General features: G+C 39.9%; 1 protein-coding gene across 2 annotated transcripts in view; it reads right to left on the reverse strand.

The window, feature by feature from the left end:
- The window catches only part of KLHL14 (kelch like family member 14), a 95,853-nt gene that overhangs the window by 59,218 nt on the left and 16,638 nt on the right, over positions 1-19,997 (reverse strand). For both annotated transcript variants that reach the window (XM_037154520.2, XM_037154519.2), the window contains exon 3: positions 6,785-6,906. In XM_037154520.2, coding sequence (XP_037010415.1) covers positions 6,785-6,906 — 122 coding nt within the window. The remainder of the gene's footprint in view (positions 1-6,784; positions 6,907-19,997) is intronic.

Consider the following 19,997-nt stretch of genomic DNA (forward strand, 5'->3'; position numbering starts at 1 on the left):
CACCTTTCACTGACTTAAAAGCCCAAATTGTGAACCTAACATAGAAGTGCCCACATGGTCTGGTTTCCACTGGTCTTTAGCCACATGTCACATCTATCTCCCCCTCACTCTTTGTTCGGTCACCTTCCTTCTGCAGGGTCTGAGCACTTTAGCTAACCTGGAGCAATCTTCTTTCACATCTTTACCTGGGCAACTGGGTAACTCCTTCTTAACTTTAAGTTAAGTGACTTAAATGCCACTTCATTGGTGATATTGCCCATGACTCCTAAACTGGATCAGGTTACTTAATTACAAGAACTTATACATTTTATGCCCTCTCTTCGGAGCCCTGTCACATTTTGTTATTATATATTGCTATCTGGGTTTACTGATGTATTTCTTCTTTATTTTTTACTGTTGACACTATTGCAGATGTCCCCATCCCCCTGCTTTGCCGCCCCCTCCCAGCCCCTGCTTCCTCTTTATCTGGGATTATTAATTAATGCTGGTTCCCCCACTGAACTCTGAGCTTAATGAAGGAATGATGATGTTTGCGTTGACTCAGCACTGCATCTTCTGTGTGTAGAGCAATACCTGCTATCCAGAAGATATCAATTATATTTGTTGGATGAATGAAACGAATATGCAAAGTGAGAGGGCTGGACAAGAAGATCATTTAACCTTTCAGTCCTTACATTCAGTGTTTTGCCAGCCTTGGTCTGCAATTTGCCTGGGAATGACAAGAAGCAAATTTGAGCAGCTCATGTCTCCGACTTCCTTCATGCCAGATTCAGTAGTAAATACCACCGTTTGTGTGTAAAGGAGTCATCAAAATTATCTGTGCATGTGCTATTTCCTGGAAAAAAGGCAACTGCTATATTTAAGGGGGGTATAAATCAGAAATAAAGTCAACTGGTTTTTCTAGGCACCAACTTATTTAAAATACAGTATTTGGAGTGACCACCACACATATTTTTTTTAAAAAAATCTATGAAAAAATCCACTAATGCACTGGTGCATGAATACATAGTAGCAAATAATTCAAGATATATAGCAATGTGTAGCCATGTATCTCAAATTAGAATTGAGCTCATGGAAGGTAAAATTAGATGCTAGCATATTTTAAAAATCCAAACACAATTCTCTCTATCTTTTTTTGTCCCAAGTTATGGAAACAATTACTTCACAAACTAAAATAAAAAGTTTCAAGCTAAAAGAGAGCAACTACATGCTATTATAAATAATATCTTTAGGTCACTGGGTTTTCACTAACATTGGAAAAAAATTAGAAGGGTAATCCCTACTCTCAATTCTTAATTCTTGAACCCATTTTAACAATTCCTTGAAAGAGTCCCATATAATATGCTTCTTGGTTAACTCTCCAGCCCCACCACATACTTCCCCAATCTCTGACTCTCCTATTGATGTACAATTTCACTTCAATTTCTATAAGCACCAACTCTCTCTTGCCTTTTGGCATTCTCAGTACCAGACTCTGTTGTTACTAAAGTACTTTCTCATCTACTTTTTTGCCTTGATAATTTCTACTCACTTTTCCCCCCAAATTTTACAGTTGGTCTCTTATAAGAAAGCTTCTCTGACCTCTCATATGTAGATCAGGGCCCCCTTTATATACGTACTCCTATAATATGAACTTTCCCTATCCCCTTAGCATGCTACATTACAATGGACTCTTTAGGTTCTTAAGAGGAGAGATGGTTTTATTTACATTCCACCACTCAGCACAGAGCAGGTGTTCAATAATGGCTTACTACATGAAGAAATGAGGTCCATAAGTAAGTCCAAATTCTGCCCAGGCATTTTCAGGATCATTCTGGAAGCATCTCATTGTTATCTGAGGTGCTCCTGCAGTGAGAAATGCACTATTTATGAACTCTACCTACCTGCTTAGAAATGAAATTAAATGAAGTAATTTTGTGGGTTTTGGTTCTTGGTAAAAAAGATAGTATGGTCAAAGGAAACCCACAGGTATAAAAACTTTGTTTGAACTTACATTTAAAGAAATAAGAAGAAGAAATGATTATTTGCTTTTGATGAACTTGGCTTTCCCCCTAACACATCCTCAGAGAAAAAAAATGAACTGAAATCACGACACAGAAGGTCCGAGGAAAGGAGCCCAATGGAATGCATCAGCGTGTAGGCTTACTGTTCTTCGAAAAATCAACAATTAAACCATTCTCCATTGCTCAGACATCAGATATGATCAAACCTATAATCTTTGGGAACTGAAGTTCAATGTCTTATATAAGATTTGCTTTCTCTGTACTATTCCTTCAAAACTTGTGGAAATTATATTTTTAAATATTTTTTAAAAGGTATGAAGATCGTACCGGCCTCTGATCTTTGTGACTCTGCTAAAACAATCCATGACACCCAGCTGCAGTACCCTTCCTGAACGGAGGTGATCAAGTTAGCTATCCTCCATGACCAGAGGGCGCAACCCAGGAAACCTCTGCACAACGGTTTCCTTTATTTTCTATGACTTAAAAATACAAGTCCCCAAATTCTTGCACTTGAAAATAGAAAACGGAGTTGCAAATCACAGGGAAGGAAGAGGGAAAAAGAGGCATTCCCCTGACCTCTAACGAAGGGAACTTACATTGGCCAAAAGGAGGAACACGCCTTTCTAACTTAGTTCTTCTGATTTTCACTCCTATATTATCAGCAGGAAGTCACCATTAGCACGGGGGAAGATAAATATGTATGTTGGAAGCCTCTCACTATTATTCCTCACAGAAAGCAGTAAGAAACACCTAAAAAAGTAGAGTCATTATCTGAAATGTAGGACAGAGGACATCAGGCCCTGGGAACAGAGGAAGTCAGTTCTGTACCCACCAGTACAGAACTTGGTCAGTGGGTTCTGCAACTAGAAATGACAGCTCTTCGGTGCTGTCTTGGGGAGGCATGTCCACAGCTTCCCACACTTGGACTCCAAAAGAACTTTGATATGTAAGAAATATGCAAAAAAAAAGAGTACACAGTAGCCAGGGAAATTCTGTTCAATCTCTGCATCAGGAATGTAGGGCCTGCAATGTGCAGGAGGCACTTTTTTTGCATTGGCCATTTTAGTATTCATGTCTCCTGTACTGCTTTCTAATAAGTTAAGAATGAAACAGGAGACTGCATGCAGGAGTGAGAAATGCAACAAAAGCAGTACTGTAAAATAAAAATGAATGGAAGTGCATTTTAACCTCCCTTGTATTATTAACAGTCAAGAGAACAACAATGCCAATTTTATTGTTATCACTTAACATTTCACACTTACAAAAGGGCTTTACAGTCATTTTTACATGTAATTTTTAAATTTTTTTCTCAAAGAGACTGGGGAGCTCTGTCACTATTCTTAAGATTAATTTTATAATGTTATAGTAAGTGATTTTTCCAAAGAGGAGGACAAAAATGCAGTCTGTGCCAGCATGTTACCAAAAGAGTCTTTTTGGTGAGAATTATTGTTCCCTTTGTTGTTTGGGTAAATCAAACCACTGGTTGGCTGACTGTTGAATTTTGCTTTTTTATGTTATATGGAACTGCATTTTTATTTTCATTTATCTTCACTTTAGTCAATTTATTGTTATTTAAATGTTTATTATTACTGTAGTGTTTCTAAAAGTATATTTTGTTTGTAGATATTTTAATATATAACAGGATTATTCCCTTTTGATATGTCTTATTTATTGATTTATTGTATATCCTATTACAAACAATAGAAGTCATCCCAATTTTCCCCCTTTTGCCCCTGTCTCCCTATATTTCTAAAATATAAGTAACACAACAGGATAAGATCCAAGAAACATTATGACTGACCCTCCTTTTAATTCTATAATGTGTGTGAAGACGATGGCTTCTGCAGGGGAGTATTTGTGCTCCTGCCTCTTTTTAAAAGGAGCGTGTCTGTGTGACAGGCTGTGAAATGCTCGCCCCAGCCAAGTGGGCAAAGGATCCTGAGACTCACAGACTCCAGCTAACCTCAGGTTTTTGGGTTTTGCTTGTTAGCCTGTTTGTTAGTCAGTATGGAGATGGCCATTCAGTCAATAAGCAGACCCCGAACCAGGAGCTGCCCCCTGGCCTGGGCCGTCATCCTCACCTCCCTGCCAATTAGCTCAGCAGCTGTTCTGTGTCAAAAGAATGGCAGCCGGAAGCTCTGCAGTCCCTGATGTTGTGTTGTATTTGGGGAGAATTTGGACATTTTCTCATTCCAATGAGAAACATTTTTTATTATGATTAGATGGTTCAAATAATGCGGAAACCTTACATTATTTAGTCAATGAAGCCAAATAACGTGCCTTAACTTGAAAATTCAGACCAGCCACAGAAATCACCCCAATAAACTGTGTGTACTTGTCCAGCAAACCTAAAAACTGTGCCTGCACTTGGGGTCCTGGGGTCACAGTCCAGCAGGTAGTAAACTCTATTTTTTAAAGTACAAGTCTCCACGAAATGGAGTATGAGTAGTGTAGACATTTATTTCAAAACTCTGGTTATGCTTGAACATAGGAAAAAGTTCAAGACCTTTAAGTGTGTTCACATTGTAAGAACTTTTCTACATATTATGTCTTTACTTTCTTCCATTTCAAATGTAATGAATGAAGTCAACAGACACTCATCTCAACTTCTTAGTAGACTATTACACCCAACATATAAAAACAATGGAAAATAGACTCCCTGCTCTGCAGCAGGGGGTCCAGGTGTTGTGACTGCTGTGGTGCAATTTTTCTCCCGTTTGTGGAGCACATCAGTTGTTTGAAGCCTAAGGTGTAAAGGCCTGTGCAGTTCTTGCACTACTATTGGTAGTGGTGTTACAATAGCAGCAACAGTACCTACAATTTACTGACTTCATGCTAGGTGCTAGATGGTTTATAAACACAGTTTTGTTTTTGTAATACTCAGATTATGATGTAAAGTACCCATGACTCAGGACTTGTATATAACTTGCTTAAGGTCATAGACATGGGTTTGAACCCAGGTGTGACTGGTTCAAGTTCATGCTTGTTTACTACATCTCTCTAAGCAAAAAGTTCTATCAGGTATTGTGAAACATTTGAGTAGAGTGACCATATGTGCCAGTCCATACCTGTTGTCCCAGTGTAATTAATAGGTCCCCATGTCATGCTCTAAAGTGTCCCAGTTTGGACACTAAGCTGGATGATTACCCCATCTCAGAACATTGTTCAAAATGAACATAAGACTTTTCCTAGGTATCATTTACACTACCGTAATTAGTCTTTCTGCCTTTAAGAAAGACTTCAAACAAATAGTGCATCGGACTTGGCCTCACATATTTAGAAAAACAATTGGATTTGTAAATGAACATCATTTATTGCTTGGGTCTACTATTACCCTGTCCCTTAGCTCCTCCTTCTCTATCTCCCTTTGGAAATCTCTTGTCCTTCCTCTCCTCCTCTTCGTATTCACATTTCATTGTATATAGGCTTTCTCTATTGATCAAGTGTTAGAAAATGAATTCTTTAGTTTTACTTTAGCTTTTGTTTCTGATGAATCTTTACAACACAGCTTGGTCGTGCATTCAGATATTTAAGTCATTCTTTTTGTCAAAAAGAGATTAAAAATGACTTTAAGGCATCTTTAAGGTATTTTCCCTTTTTTGTTCTTAATCTCACTGCTACTGCTCTACCACTTGTATACTACAGCCGTAGTGGATAGGTGTCAGGGAGCTTTCTTATGGCAGTTTCTGGACAATGCTACCGCAGGTTCAGCTGGGATAAGCCAGCCCCAAAATGTATTATTTCAAGCACCACCTCATATGTCTTTGCTCCTCCTCTGCTCTTATGGGCAAACTGTTGTCATGTTTATACTATTTTAAAGGGCTTTCAGTACAAGGAAAGGAAGTGATTTTTTAAAAAATTGATAAATATAACCACTTAAAAGACATATGCAATAAGAAAGCCCAACTTTCCCTTTTGTCAGTTTTAAATGTATGGCTTTGATTTATGGATCAAAATCGCTCATTTATTATTTTATTTATACAGCTCTGGGAAATTTTGACAGTTAGAATTTGGTTTTATTGACCAGGGCAGCCACTGTGCCCACGAGGGGCTGGTGCACACAGCCCGCTGCACTCAGGAAACGATGAGTTTTGATTCCATGACTGAATCAGATTGGGAATCATAACCAATATAACAATAAGTTCCAAATCTCAGTGCCCAGGGCAAGAGGTTCGCTGTAAAACACAATCACCCTTTAAGGAGGGAGGGAGGAAGATCTTGGGTGGAAGTTTGCAAGCACAATTTAGTGCAGTTGGGGATAAGCCACAACTCTATCTGTCTGTCCAAACTGTGGCGCAATAGAGGGGGTGTTTCTCTGAAAACCAAGCTCTGCAGACTAAAAATTAATGAGTAAAATGTCTAAAAAGCAAAAGGAATATTAGTTACTGAGCCAATAAACCGAACAACCAATCTGATGTGAAAACTTACCAATGCCATTAGCCAACATTTCACTTCTTGATGAACAAGAAAATAACTAAAGATTTTCTTTTGGAATATCTTGGTCACCCCCCCACCCCCCTCACCATCTCAGCACACACAGCAACAAAAACTCCTGGTGATTTTAGGCCAGTTTTAATTTAGGCCTATTCCACTACCAACTTGGCCACCTTTGCAATGTTGATTTAATCTCTTACTCTCAATTCCTGGTGCCGTATAAACAGACCTCCAAAGAGTTGCAAATCAATAAAGTGTCTAATTTGATTGACCATGATTTCAAATAACTCAAGACAGTTCTAACGTGCAATACGCAGGTAGGTAAATAAACGAAGGCAGGCACTCACTTGTGAGTATTTTCCACGTCTTCTTTTCGTCATCGTAGTACTGAACCAAATTGCTGGGAAGGCGGTCCGGCCCCGGGGGCAGTCCTCCGACCAATAACAGCATTTTCTTGTTAGAACGAATTCTTCACCCAAAACAAAAGAGGAGATGAATAACCATATTACTGTAGAGCCTTTTCTGTGGCATCGGAATCATAACCATCAAAAGAATGTTCCCTGCTTGCAGATTTCGATATCATTTTTTCCTGTTTCTTCTCCCATTCGTGTCTCAACAAATTCTTTTTGAACCAAGCAGAAAAATGATCAGAAGAGCCGCATATCCCCATACTCATGGAATAATAAGCTCCCTTTATGCAATTTGTTAGAGGTTCATTCTAGAACGACCTTTTTCTTATATTATCCCTTTAAATCATCACTCTTTACAGCTGAGTACACATGAAATGCTCTGGAGTTGTACTAAGGTTAAGCATTAAAGTTGCATGTCAAAAATCGTATTAGTCAAAATCATTATTATAAGCCATTCTCCACTCAAAGAACCTTGAAAAAATTAAGGTTATGCAGAGAGTTTGTGAGCCAACTCTTTAATCACCCAGGGAACTTCAAATACAAGTTTGGTGCAATTAGTAGCCCAGGGCTAACTGGGGTGGGCTAACCAGTATGATCAGGACCTTTTGTTTGTTTAACTTAGCTGGGACTTCTGCCTTCCTCCCCTTCCCGGCTCCCACTCCCCTCTCCGCCCCTGCCTACCACCCCATTCCCCGGGCACCACGGGTGACCCAGCAGCACCGATTGGTAAAAATGAGACTGTGAGGTTGTTTTGAGCCTCCCTAGAGTGGAGCCCTGCCAATGCTTGCCACCGATCCAGCGGCATGAACCTGCTCAACTGTGCAAAGTCACTCTAATTCCCTCCCTCTGTTTTCCTACCTTCTCCCCCAGGGGGCAACCACTGAAAGGAGTGACTATCCACCCATCAAGAACTGGCAATTCACTGCTATTAACCGTGACTGTGATTCCCAGTCTGCCTGGCAGTTCCTGAGAACAGGCCTGCACCGTCTCATATGCAGTAAAAGCTATAGGATGCACCCTGGCCGGCAGACTCGGCCTGATGGATGTACATCCTCAGGAACAGTAATGGATTGAGCACACTTGTGATTGGAGCAGGGAGGGGAGGCCCAGACCCCTACGGGGGGCCTGCTGATTTAACTGTCTCTTTACATGTAATTGAACTTTTCATTTACTTGGAAGGCTGAAGGTGGTGGTGAAAGCAACAGAACAAGCATGATTGAAGGAAAAAGTCAACAAGTACAAAAGGGTTCCTCTTAAATATGATCACAACCCACAGTGTGGCTCTGAGTCCATTATTATGTATTCAGCCGTCATTCAGATTCAAGGATGCTTGGCGAAGTATGCCCTTGCGGAGAAGCACTGTTTGTTGGTTAAGAACCTAACGTGGGGCGAGTTAGCTTAATACAGTTAACAGCATTTCCATGTGAAGAAAGGGAACAAGAGAATTCCTTTAATGAAACTCTGGTACCACTGACTGCACTGTGTATGCCTCAGTAGGAAGAATACCTTCTGAAGAAACTCCAAGTAGGGACTCGTTGGCAGGAGGAACCACGCTTACAGGAGAATTGCCTAATGTGGCATCGGCGTGTGATGTTAATTCTGCCACAGACAAAAAACCCAACTTCTCTGCATTGAAAGTACTTCAAATGTGTACCCTTGTAGACCAATAATTGGGGGATAAAAAGAGAATTCAATAGCAAAGAGCTTCATATGTTGACGTTTTCAGTGACTGGGGTGGTTTGTTGAGAGGGGTTAAGGAAACTCAGGGCAGGAGGGACCTCTCTTTTACATTGAAGAGATACATACAAAATTAATGTGTCATATAATCTCTTAAATGCATGGTTACAGAAGTAATATAGGACTATTTTTTAATACTGTAGTTTTAACCCACCACTGGTTTAATCAACCACTCTGTGAGTATAAGAGAAATCAAGATGAGAAAAAAATTTTTTTAGGTTGTTGTCAGTTACCTTGTGTAGACAGACCTGTTCAACCGGAAGTCACAGTTCTGTGGCTGTCGTGACATGACACATTTATGTACTGCCAGACCGCAGATGTGGGCAGAGGGACCAATATCTGCTGGTTAGACATAGGGGAAAGGGCTCCTTCCAGTGGTGGTGTCGCTAAAGCAATATAATGAAATCTTTACCACTTAAATACTTATACTGCTTTTAAAATGCATTACAGGAGTGACAAAGGGACATAACTGCATGACTCAAATATGTCTGTAAGGTCGTTTTATTAATTAATAAAGGCAGCTTCCCTGGACCAATCACTGGTGATTTTCAACATTGACCTAAATGGACCATCTCTGCAGATGAAGAAAAAACTAGAACCTTTGTCTTCTCTGCCCAAAGAGCCAGTCATTAGCATCTGTCCCCTAAGAACTGGACTGAGACTATCAACATGTAAGTCACCGAACAGCTGACAAATGGTAACCTCTACCCTGCCAACAATGACATGATTCAAAGGATTAGCTAGCATAGTGGCAATGGAAGCTCTCCACAAACTGAGATAAATCTCTACACCATCCAGGCCTCGTCAGGGATTGTGATGAGGAATTACAGGGAAGTGAGGAATTCCCATCTACCCTCATTGGCTGTGTGTTGTCTGGGAAGGAGCATTGCTTTGAATTCATTACGTATGGCCTTCTTCATGAGGGAAGACACATTCTATTTTGCATGTTTTATGTCATTATTCTTTCAATTTGTTATGATATTTTACTTAGAACATTTTTGTTTCTACAGCTTGCTACACAATTTCCCAACCCAGTACTGACTTAACTCTAAATGAAGTTTAAAATTCTACTGTGTGAAGGTGAAGCACATAGAAACCAAAAAGAGAATAACACATGAGAAGTAGCATAGTACAGAAGAAAGAACATGTAAAACAACAAAATGCATTGGAGTGTTTTTCTCACCATTTCCTCCGTTGACTCTCGAAACAGCCCTATGTGGCAGGTGTAATAGCTTCGCCCTACGGGGACTGGAGGCGGTTCCTACAGTTGAGCAAGTGGCGGAACTGTTTGGACACAGGCCTTCTACTTTATCAGGCTAAGGTCTTATTTAAATACAAATTTAATCTTTAATATTTATTTTACTATACCTTCTAATTTAGAGCCAGGTGAACTGGACTCTAGGGTTAATTACTATGGAGTAAAAAGGAAAGTTCTGTGTAAACTCTAAGGTAAATTGTTATTATTCAGTCTTTAGATATTGATGGTATAAAGAGGGCTTTATTTCAACACACCAGATCTCATTAAATAGTTAAAAAAGAAAAGTTATATTTTTCATAGAGATTCTTGCTGAGTTTATGGATATAAATGCAAGCTAATTAAATGGACTTCACTACCTAATTGTTATCTTACAATTTTGTTCTTGGAACATTATTACTTTAATTTATTGGCTATCTTTTCAGCCTTGTTATAAGAAAGTGTATATTTGGACATTACATAAAACTATGAACCTTTTGGGTCTATAAAGGGACCTAATAAAGATTACTTTACATTTCCTAGAACAAAACAAATGAGAAAAACCATTACATATTTTACTTTCATATAAGTGCAATGTCAACAATTCAGTTACTCCTAGAAAGTAATACATGTGAATAATTCCTGTAGAAAAGCTTCTGTTCCTTTTACAATGTGCAATTATAATAGTGAAAATTACAATAATGACAGGTAATAATGATATGTATCAGATATTGAGAACTCTGATTATTATTCTATTTGTTAGGTATATGTGAACTTCAATTTGAAAACAGCATGAAAAAAGATACCTTGTGAACTAGGAAAACAAAATTAGGAGAATTAACCTGCTAAAGTGGGTTTCAATGATTCTTTTCTAAATAATTCCAGCCAAGCCTTACAGGTTTAATTTTAGATTAGGCAAAATCTACGAACATGCCTCTATTGCATAATTAGAGTTCCTTCACATAGCAACATGGCTTACTTTTCAAAAGCTCTTTACATAGGGAAACAATTTAGGCAAAATGTGTATGTTCTCTTCAGATATGTTAATATCTTAAAAATACTTCTTTTTACTTATTATCTTAGCACCTCCTTGACCGAAGTAATGTATTTACAAGGTGAGGAATTAGAGAAATTGAAACAAAGAGCTGAGTATGTTATGATTAAAAATAGTACTTGGATGCTTTTGATTTGAGTTCCTAGATTCCTGCACAGAAAAACATGTGGTTAAAAAGGAGATGGGATCTAAAGACTTCCTTTGTTCCGGCTCAGTAATTGCCCAACATTTGCCATGTGTCACATTTGTGTGTGTGCATGTGTGTGCGTGTGTACCCATGCGCATATGTACTTTGGTTCCCGGGATGAATGATTGAAGAATGACCTAAAACCTCCTGGTGTAAACAAATTTTTCATCATACTGGTTTCCTAAGTACAGTAAAGTCTCATTTATTTTTATTTCACTGATTTGGAACTTTAATACTTGGGAAAAAGGCCAGATAAAGTTTTTCTTTCCATGATGCATAAAGTTATCATTAGATGGAAAGACAAGTTTTTGTCCTGGCTGGTGTGGCTCAGTGGATTGAGTGCTGTCCTGCAAACCCAAGGGCCACTGGTTCAATTCTCAGTCTAGGGCACATGCCTGGGTGTGGGCCAGGTCCCCAGGAGGGGGATGTGTGGGAGGCAACCACACATTGATGTTTCTCTTCCTCTCTCTCTTCCTTCCCCTCTCTAAAACAAACAAACAAATAAACAAACAAACAAGAAAGAAAAAAATTAACCTATTTAAGAAGTCAGGTACCCTGTTAGCAGTTTAGAGCTACCAGTGTACATTTAGACTAAATTCACTTTACAAATTATAAATAATTCTCATTTATTTATTAAGGAAAATATTCTGTAGTTTTCTAAGCATCACTGAATCAGAGAGTTAGAAGAGAAGTTTAAAGTAATCTAGTTTAATGATTTCCAAGTCTGGTAAGTCAACAGGATCACTGAGAGGATTACAAAATTTAGATTCTTGACGTAAATTCTCAGGTTCCCATTATTCCCAGAGATTATGACTCAATGGGATGGGGCCTTAAAAAACAATAGTTGCACAGTCTTTCAGCTAATTCTATAACAGCCAGGCAGACGGGGCCACTGACTTGGTCTGGTGTTCTATATAATGTAGAAATCCTTTTAGTAGTTTTTTCATAAGTAATTATTGTTTTCAGTTAAAAACTCATAATGAAACGGGCCTTACTTTTGCGAACTGACTCTGTTGTAGACAGTTAATGGACAGCTGTCCAGTAGATAGCTGTGTTAGATAGATTTTTTTCTCCTAATGCTGAGCTGAAAATCCACCCAAAACTCTGGAGAGAAGGAGCAAGTTTTCATCCCTGTGTCATGGCAGCTCTTCAAGTGCTGGGAGGTGGTTGCCACATGGCTTCTCTTTCCCATGTTGAAAATTATATCCTAAGAATCCTAAAACATCAATATCAAAGAACCTATGCACCACAATGTTCATAGCAGCACAATTTACAATAGCCAAGAGTTGGAAGCAACCTAGGTGCCCATCAGTAAATGAATGCATCAAAAAATTGTGGTACATATACACCATGGAATTCTATGCTGCAGAGAGAAAGAAGGAGCTACTACCCTTTGCAACAACATGGATGGAACTGGAAAGCATTATGCTGAGTGAAATAGGCCAGGTGCTGAAAGACAAATACCATATGATCTCACCTTTAACAGGAAGCTAAACAACAAAACAAACAAGTAAGCAGAAAAAAAAAACCCAAAAAACAAAGACACTGAAATAGAGAACAAGGGGATAGAGACCAGAGGGGAGAAGGAAGGGAAGTTAAGGGGAAAAAGGGGGAGGGATTTGGAGGAACAAATAGGAAGGACACAGGGACGAGAACTAAGGGGGGGAGGAAATGGGAGGGAGGTGGGGAGCAAGGGGCAGGGGAGGCTGGGATGGGAAAAATAGACAAAAAACTGTACTTGAAAAATAACTAAATAAAATTAAAAAATAATAAAAAAAAGCTAAAAAGCATGTGTAATCTTGGTGTATAATAAGAATGTAAAACTTTTTAACCTTAGGAAATCAATCAGTGAAAGCCACTATATAATATCATGAAGTTAAACTTGTAAGTGAAAATTTTAAGAAAATTTATATTGATACAAAACAGTAGTTTCTGTGATGTAAGTTTCAGTCATAATTTAGAAAGAAAAACCTTGTGGAACTAAGAATTAATAGAAGAAACACCATTTCTTTTGTGCTTGAATTTTCTCTGACTTGCTGTTTATTTTTATTAATCATTTATATTAATTTATAAATTTTAAAGTTTTGTAAAAAAAAAAAAAAAAAAAAGAAAATGCCCACTTCTTTGTGAAAAACTTTTCGTTTCCCTTAACATACTGTCCATTTCCTTTGAGTAGCTCCACACTGTCATTGTCCCTTCCAAAAATGTGAAGGTCAGATTGCCACAATATAGAAAATGTGGTATGTGGTATAACATATGCACCTTTTTCAAGGTTTTCTAAAATCACAATAGTCTTAGCAGCCACAGCTCGGTGCTGGGTTCCTGTTAGCTTCCAGCTCACTACAAACAGAGATTTTTTTTTTAAAGCCAAGTGTTTTCAAGCCAGGTTTTCCCTATCCTCTATTTCTTCTAGTTAAACATTTCCAACACCAAATGCATTACTATTTGTAATGTTTTTCCTATTCTCTACCGGTTTAGGCACTTTGTTTTGATTCATTTATTCTTTAATAATTACTGAGTTCCTACTAAGTTTTAGGTCCGGTTCTAAGCACCAGAGGTATTGGTGGGAAGGACAGGGATAAATTCCTTCTTCCTCGTGGCACTTACCCCCGTCCTAGTGGGGAAATCGACTGAAAACACCACAGTGTTTGAAGCAGGACCTGGTGGTTAAGGTGTGAGCCTCAGCTAACTTGAGACACCTGGCTTCCGCTGTCCCACACTGAGTGACCTTGGGGCGGCCTCTTTGTTCTCTTTAAGCTTATTTATAAAGTAGGGAAAACAACAGACCTAAGATAGGTCTTTTAAAAACTTTCAGGATAAAAGAAATAATATGTGTAAAGCATTTAAAACAGTGCTGAATAAATACTATCGTCCTCCTCATCCTTACGGCCATCATCATCAGTATTAGCTACACCTTTGTGTAATTTGCAGGCGCGACAAGCAAGTGGCCTATGTCTCCATGTAAGTTTTATCACTTAAAAACAATAGAGTTGCATTTCCATTTTCAGCTACTTTCATTATCCTGACTCTCTCTGAAATGATACCAAATCATTGACGTTTTTACTCTATCATTCCCCATACATGGTCTTTAGGGGAGTGTGGACTTTCTTTTTTTAACAAAGTTTTGATGAAAAATGAAGTGGTTTTAAAGTGGCAAAGTAAACTGGGGTGAATAAACATTATTCAATCTTTCAAAGGCCAAGTTAATTTTAACAGTCATCCAGACCTGGGTTTAAATTCTCTTTCTGCCACTTCATTGTTTATATCCTTGGGCTTGTACTCAACCTCTTCAAGCCTCAATTAACTCATCTGTGAAGTGGGAATTTTCTGAGGATTAAGTGAAGTCATCTAAGTGTAATGAGAAGATAAATCTTTGCTACTTGTAAAGAAAACCTCCCTCTTCAACAAATAAAAGCCACTTTGTGCTGTTGATGCCTCTCTGCATAATGAGGGGAGATAAAAATGAACACTCCCAACATAACCCAGGAGGAAGAGGCTGGGGAAGATTGGAATGTTACGACTCTTTCCTGTGACTTTCCGATTTCAGTGGCCTTGACTAAACCTATGATAGCTCAGCATTTTACACAAGCAGTGAGTGGTGGGCAATTTCACATCTGGTGGAACAGGGGTGATGTACAGTGGTGAGGAGGAGGAGGCAGGAAAAGCCAGGAAGGTGCAAACCTCAGGGATTCACAGGAACGGGGATGCGTTTTGGCTTTCCATAGGACATGGGGTTGTAGATCTCCATAGCAATTTTATCAGATCTTTATATCAGATCTGGGATATGGGCTGCACATGGAAAATATTTACAGGGTTACCATAGTAATCAATTGAAATATGAATTATAAACCTTACAAATCACTTGGTTGAAAACCAGTGCTTGGAATTTTGCCTTTTTTTTTGGTGCTTAGAATCCTTGCAGATACCATAGGTTCCACCATTTTTAAAGAGCCAAAATACAGGGTGGGGCAAAAGTAGGTTTACAGTTGTTTGTGTGGAAAATAAGACAGTGATTAATAAATAATAATACAAGAGTAAACTCTGTGTGTTGTGTATTCACAACGGTAAGCCTACTTTTGCCCCACCTTGTATTCACTGCGTAAACGTGCTTCATAAAAATAAAAACCATTAGGCTTCCTACAGCGGCACTGATCCAGATCTCATTCATAAATTCAATTTACTCACTCTCTTGGCTGCCCTGTCTTTCTGGGAAGGAAGTCATCGAAACCTATGATATCCAAGTCACCAAGTTTTATGGTAATCTTGACTCTTCTCCCTTTTTTTGCTATATTTAATGTTTACCAAGTGCCATGAACTCTAGAGCTGTGATGTGTCCTTGATCTGTCTCTGCATCCCAACCACACTCCCACTAGCCCAGTTCAGCGGGGCTGGCCCTCCCTCAGCTGTCCTTGTGGTGCTGTCTTTGCCATCTGAACTCCTGCTTCTGTCTAATCGACCCAACCTTCTTTGTCTGATGAATTTCAGCAAAACTGGACATTAATGATCAACTCCAATCCCCTTTTCCAAAACTACTAAGAAATTCCCTATATCCTACCACCTATAAAATACAAGTTTCAACCTCCCTTTTCTCTCTGCCTCTGCCTATGTTTCTCTCTCTTTCTCTCTCAGAGGTAAATGCCTTGCTTGAGCGTCTTTTTGGGGACAAGAGTTTCCGAGTGAAGGGCTGAAAACATTTGGAAGAGGAGCTTCAGATGGAAACTGCTGAGACCATTGGGGAAAGTAAGCGGAGGAGGTCCTGGGTGGTCGTCCAGGAGGACACTTGGAAGAGCGGGCAGCATTCCCTAAACTTCCAGCTAGAATGGCGCCCAAAGTCCCCAGAGGAGAGCTGCTACCCTTTTCTTAAAATTTTCCAGAGAAGTAAACTCCCTTGAGAGTTTGTTCCAGCTGATTTGCTGTTGTATTTAGGTTTCTTTATCATAGTTGTTCTTGGTAATTACACAGCAGCTTTCATGGGAAGAGCCTTTAAATAGACCTGATAATGCCTCTCTGAGGTAGGTAAACACAAAGTATCATTATCCCCATTTAACAGATGAAAGGATAGAGGAAAAAGGTCTCAGGCACCTTTTCCAGTGCATCAGGATGGGTTTCATTTCCTCCATTTCGCAGAGGAAATATCTCCAGGGCTTTTCCACACCGCCCTTCTGAGACTCTCAGGCGCTGCTGGACATGCCTTGCCTCCTGTCTCCTGACATTTCTCCCACCTGGAGTCTGGCTCTGTTATGACTAGAGAGTGGTCAGTCATGGACATACTTTGTTTTTCTAAAATGAAGTCCTTTTAGGAATTTGTCTGATCATATTATAAAGACAGTGCATGTTCACTGAGAAAAATTCTGACTATACTTAAAAGCAATATAGTAGAGAGGCCATAAATGCTTTCTGTATGATTGGAGAAATGGCAAATAAAAGAATGAGTTGGGGAAAAGAGTCCAAGTCCCTTGTGATCACAGGGACTACCCAGGAACATGTCATTACAGAGTCTTTATCACCCTTCCTCTTTTCCCCTTTGTTTTAAGGTCCGGTCAGCAAGTGTGGTGGTGGGGGTGGTGTCAGAGGCAAAAGGGAACAAGGGAAAGGCCCATTTCTGGACTCCAGGGTGGAAGAGTCAGACGGTAGCATACTGGGCAATGGACAGTCTTACTGACTAACTCCCAGACCTAACCCGCCGCCTTCACCCAGCCCTGCCCCAAACCCCTCGGTCTTTTCTCCCTACTCCATCAGGTCCAAATAACCGGTCTCGCTGTTGCCACACCACCACACCCACCGTTTTGACTGGATATTTCTGTTTGTCATTTTGTTCTTCAGGATCAGTGCTGCCCACTCGGACAGGAGCCACCCACAGCGGCGGGAGGTTTGCCGAATTTCAGTTTTTAGCACGACATAGGCTCTTCATTATATCTGCCATATCCGCATTCTATATTGCTTACTTAATATTTTATTTAAAACTACTCACTTAAACAAGTCTTTAATCTCAGTCTTTCCTTGTGCTTCCTAATGTTGGCTGCTCTTTAGAGAACTTTTAGAAAATGTATCTAGAATGAGGGTACCTCTCTGATTTAATGATGTAGGATGAAACCTATCACTGGTGTTTTTTTTAAGCTTTCTGCATGATTTTCATGTGCAACCAGTATTGAGAATCGTGCCCTAAGCAATTATATTTCTGAATCATGGGCTTCATAAGTTAATTGAGTTTTAGCTCTATTACATGTTAAAATCTAGTAATATAATAAAATATAGTGATACCTAAACTATTAAAGTAAATTAGAAAAAAGTTTTCTTGTGTACCATCTGAAATTGTCTCGTAACCTACCAGGGGGAGGTAAGCCATAGTTGAAGACTCACTATAATAAATAAAAGAAACTAGGACTTTAAAATCTGGACCTCTGAAAACCTAATTAATTCCAACTCAGCTACTTACATGTTTGACTATGAGATCGGCATCTTTAGTGGCTGTAGCTTGGCACCTAGTCATTTTAATTAACCACCTTCCATCAGCCCAGCCCAGCCCCTGTAGGGGCCTCCCACATTTCTTCCCTGACATATACTAATTCCAGAATACCACCATGTCCTTCAGCATGTGGGTGTAGAAGTCCACCTATGCTTTTGCCACATTTTTCTGGGCACCAAACCTATAGACTGACTAACGATGGCAGAGACAAAAATGACAGAATAGTCTTAAGGTCTTCATCTGAATCATGAATGTAAGGTTCCCAGAAGACTTAGATTATAAGTCTCAAGGGCCAGAATGGGTCTGTCTTTATACTGCACAAAGCCCTTCACACTTCATTCCTCGTCCTTTGCTTCATGAGGGACAATGGCTTCTGGCCAATTTCCTACTCACTGCTTTTTCCTCCTTCCCCACCTCCCAGAATTAAGCTTCCTTCAGTAACTAGAAGTGGCTCAATATCTTTTTTTCTTGGTTACCTATATAATCCCTAATTCTGATATCTAGGACTCAGTGCCTTTCTTTGGAAGGGCATAAACTGCAATGGAAATACCATCTCATGAATCCTCCCCACATCCCCGTGAGGAGGTTGTATGGTGAGTACTACCTCTTAGACTAATCCTCCTGCAAGTGGGATGCAGGGTCTCTCTGCTCACTAGCACAGAAGCTTGCTACCCAACCAGCGGGAGGGGACCCGCAATGTTTGTGTGATAACAGCCAGTGCTTCTCCTTGCTCAGGAGAGAAGTGGGTCTGTGCAGCCTGTCGAAAAGTAGCCTAGTGGCAAAAGGAGATAAAGCATCACTCTCATGTTAGTGATGAACCCATATGTAATGCCTGCACTTAAACTCCTAATAAAGCCCAATTATGAGACGCCGCTGCCTCCTGAGAACCAATCTCATTATTGAGACTGCTCTCTCTCTCTGCCTCCCATCTGGCCGGCTTTGTGAAGAGATGAGTGACTTCCTGACCTAGGGAAACTTTGATGCCTGCTGCACAAGAAAAAATGCAGAAAGACACAATGATGTAGAATAATGTTGACAGTTCAAATTTAGGGTATAACACCCCCTCCCTGCAAATTACTTGCCTGAGTGTCTAGGGCATAACAGTAAAGATGAGCATTTTAACAAAATCACATTCCAAAGAAAGAAGTTCAGCCATTCAGGATGATAAGGAAGGGAAGCAAGGCCAGACCTCACCTGATGGTCTAGGAACTGATTTTGTCCATTACTCTAACTCCAGGGAGAGATTTCTGGTGGGAAATGAGGAAGCTTGTTCGAGGGGCCAGAGCCAGCCTCCTGGCAAGCAGGCTGTTTCCAGTGGGAGAGTCACCGCAGGAGTGGCCGTGCAGGGACACAGTGAGAAAAGTTAGTTAGTAACCAAATAGATTACTCCAGGCTTCTCTTGGAATATTCATGGCAACAAATTGGTACCTGTCTTCCAGAGAAGGGAGTTTCAGCTGATAGCTTCTAAATGGGTCAGCATGTGTTTTTAGGGGAAGAATGAGTCTATGAAATCATCCTGGGGTTAAGATAAATGAAAAGGGTTACCCTTATTTTGGGATAGATACGCAGGAGGGACTGCGGCAGGCCTGGGGTGCGTGTGCACTGTGGAGACAATGAGGTGTGGCTTGTGGGATCCAGCTTAGAGACACCCTGCTGCTGGGAGTGAAATGGGAATCTCTCATCCTCCTCCTCTCTTCCTCTCCCTCCCCACGGGGAGCTAGTTCTTTCTGTTCTTTGCTGCTTCGCCAACCCTGGAGGGGCTAACTAAGTAAACCTCAGCTCCAGCGCTCTTCAAGGTCTAGGGTAACCTCCCATATCCATCACCTCCAAAGCACATGTGCAGAAGCCTCCAAGACCCACCCAATCAGCTAAACCGTTATACAATCCTTTTTAGTGATTAGATCTTGGACAGGCAGAAACAAATTATTCCGGGGAAATTTACTGCATTCTCTGACACTGTATTGTGGACACTCTACTGCATGGCTTGAATCATTCTGAAAAATCTCTAGTGCTAGGTACCCAAATTTCACCACCATGAAATAAATCCCTGGAGTCTTGTAATTTCTGTAAATTTCCCTCTGACTCATTGCTCTCTCTCTCTCTTTTATGTGAGTTATTCAGATTTCTTTTAATTTTGTAACAAATTTTCATCAAGATTTTCTTTCAATGAGCTACTATCAGTATTTGTCTCCCATCTTCTATAGCTATGTAGCAAACTGAAAAACAAGCCAATTACTTGTTTAGTCCCATGATTTTCAAAGTGTGATTTAAAAACCACTGGTAACAAAACCTCCTGGGATGTTTCTAAATCTGCAGGTTCCTGGGTCCACTTTACAGGTTGATTTATTTAGAATCTCTGGGGTAGGGCCGGAGAAGATATATTTTATTTTAAAAAAATTCTATGGTTGGTTCTTAAGAGAACTACTGAGGTGAGATTTTTCTGGGGGGGGGTGGAGGAAAGAGGATCTCCAT

This window comes from Artibeus jamaicensis, unplaced genomic scaffold (assembly GCF_021234435.1).
Source record: "Artibeus jamaicensis isolate MK-2021 breed Jamaican fruit bat unplaced genomic scaffold, CSHL_Jam_final contig_354, whole genome shotgun sequence".
NCBI classification, from domain to species: domain Eukaryota; kingdom Metazoa; phylum Chordata; class Mammalia; order Chiroptera; family Phyllostomidae; genus Artibeus; species Artibeus jamaicensis.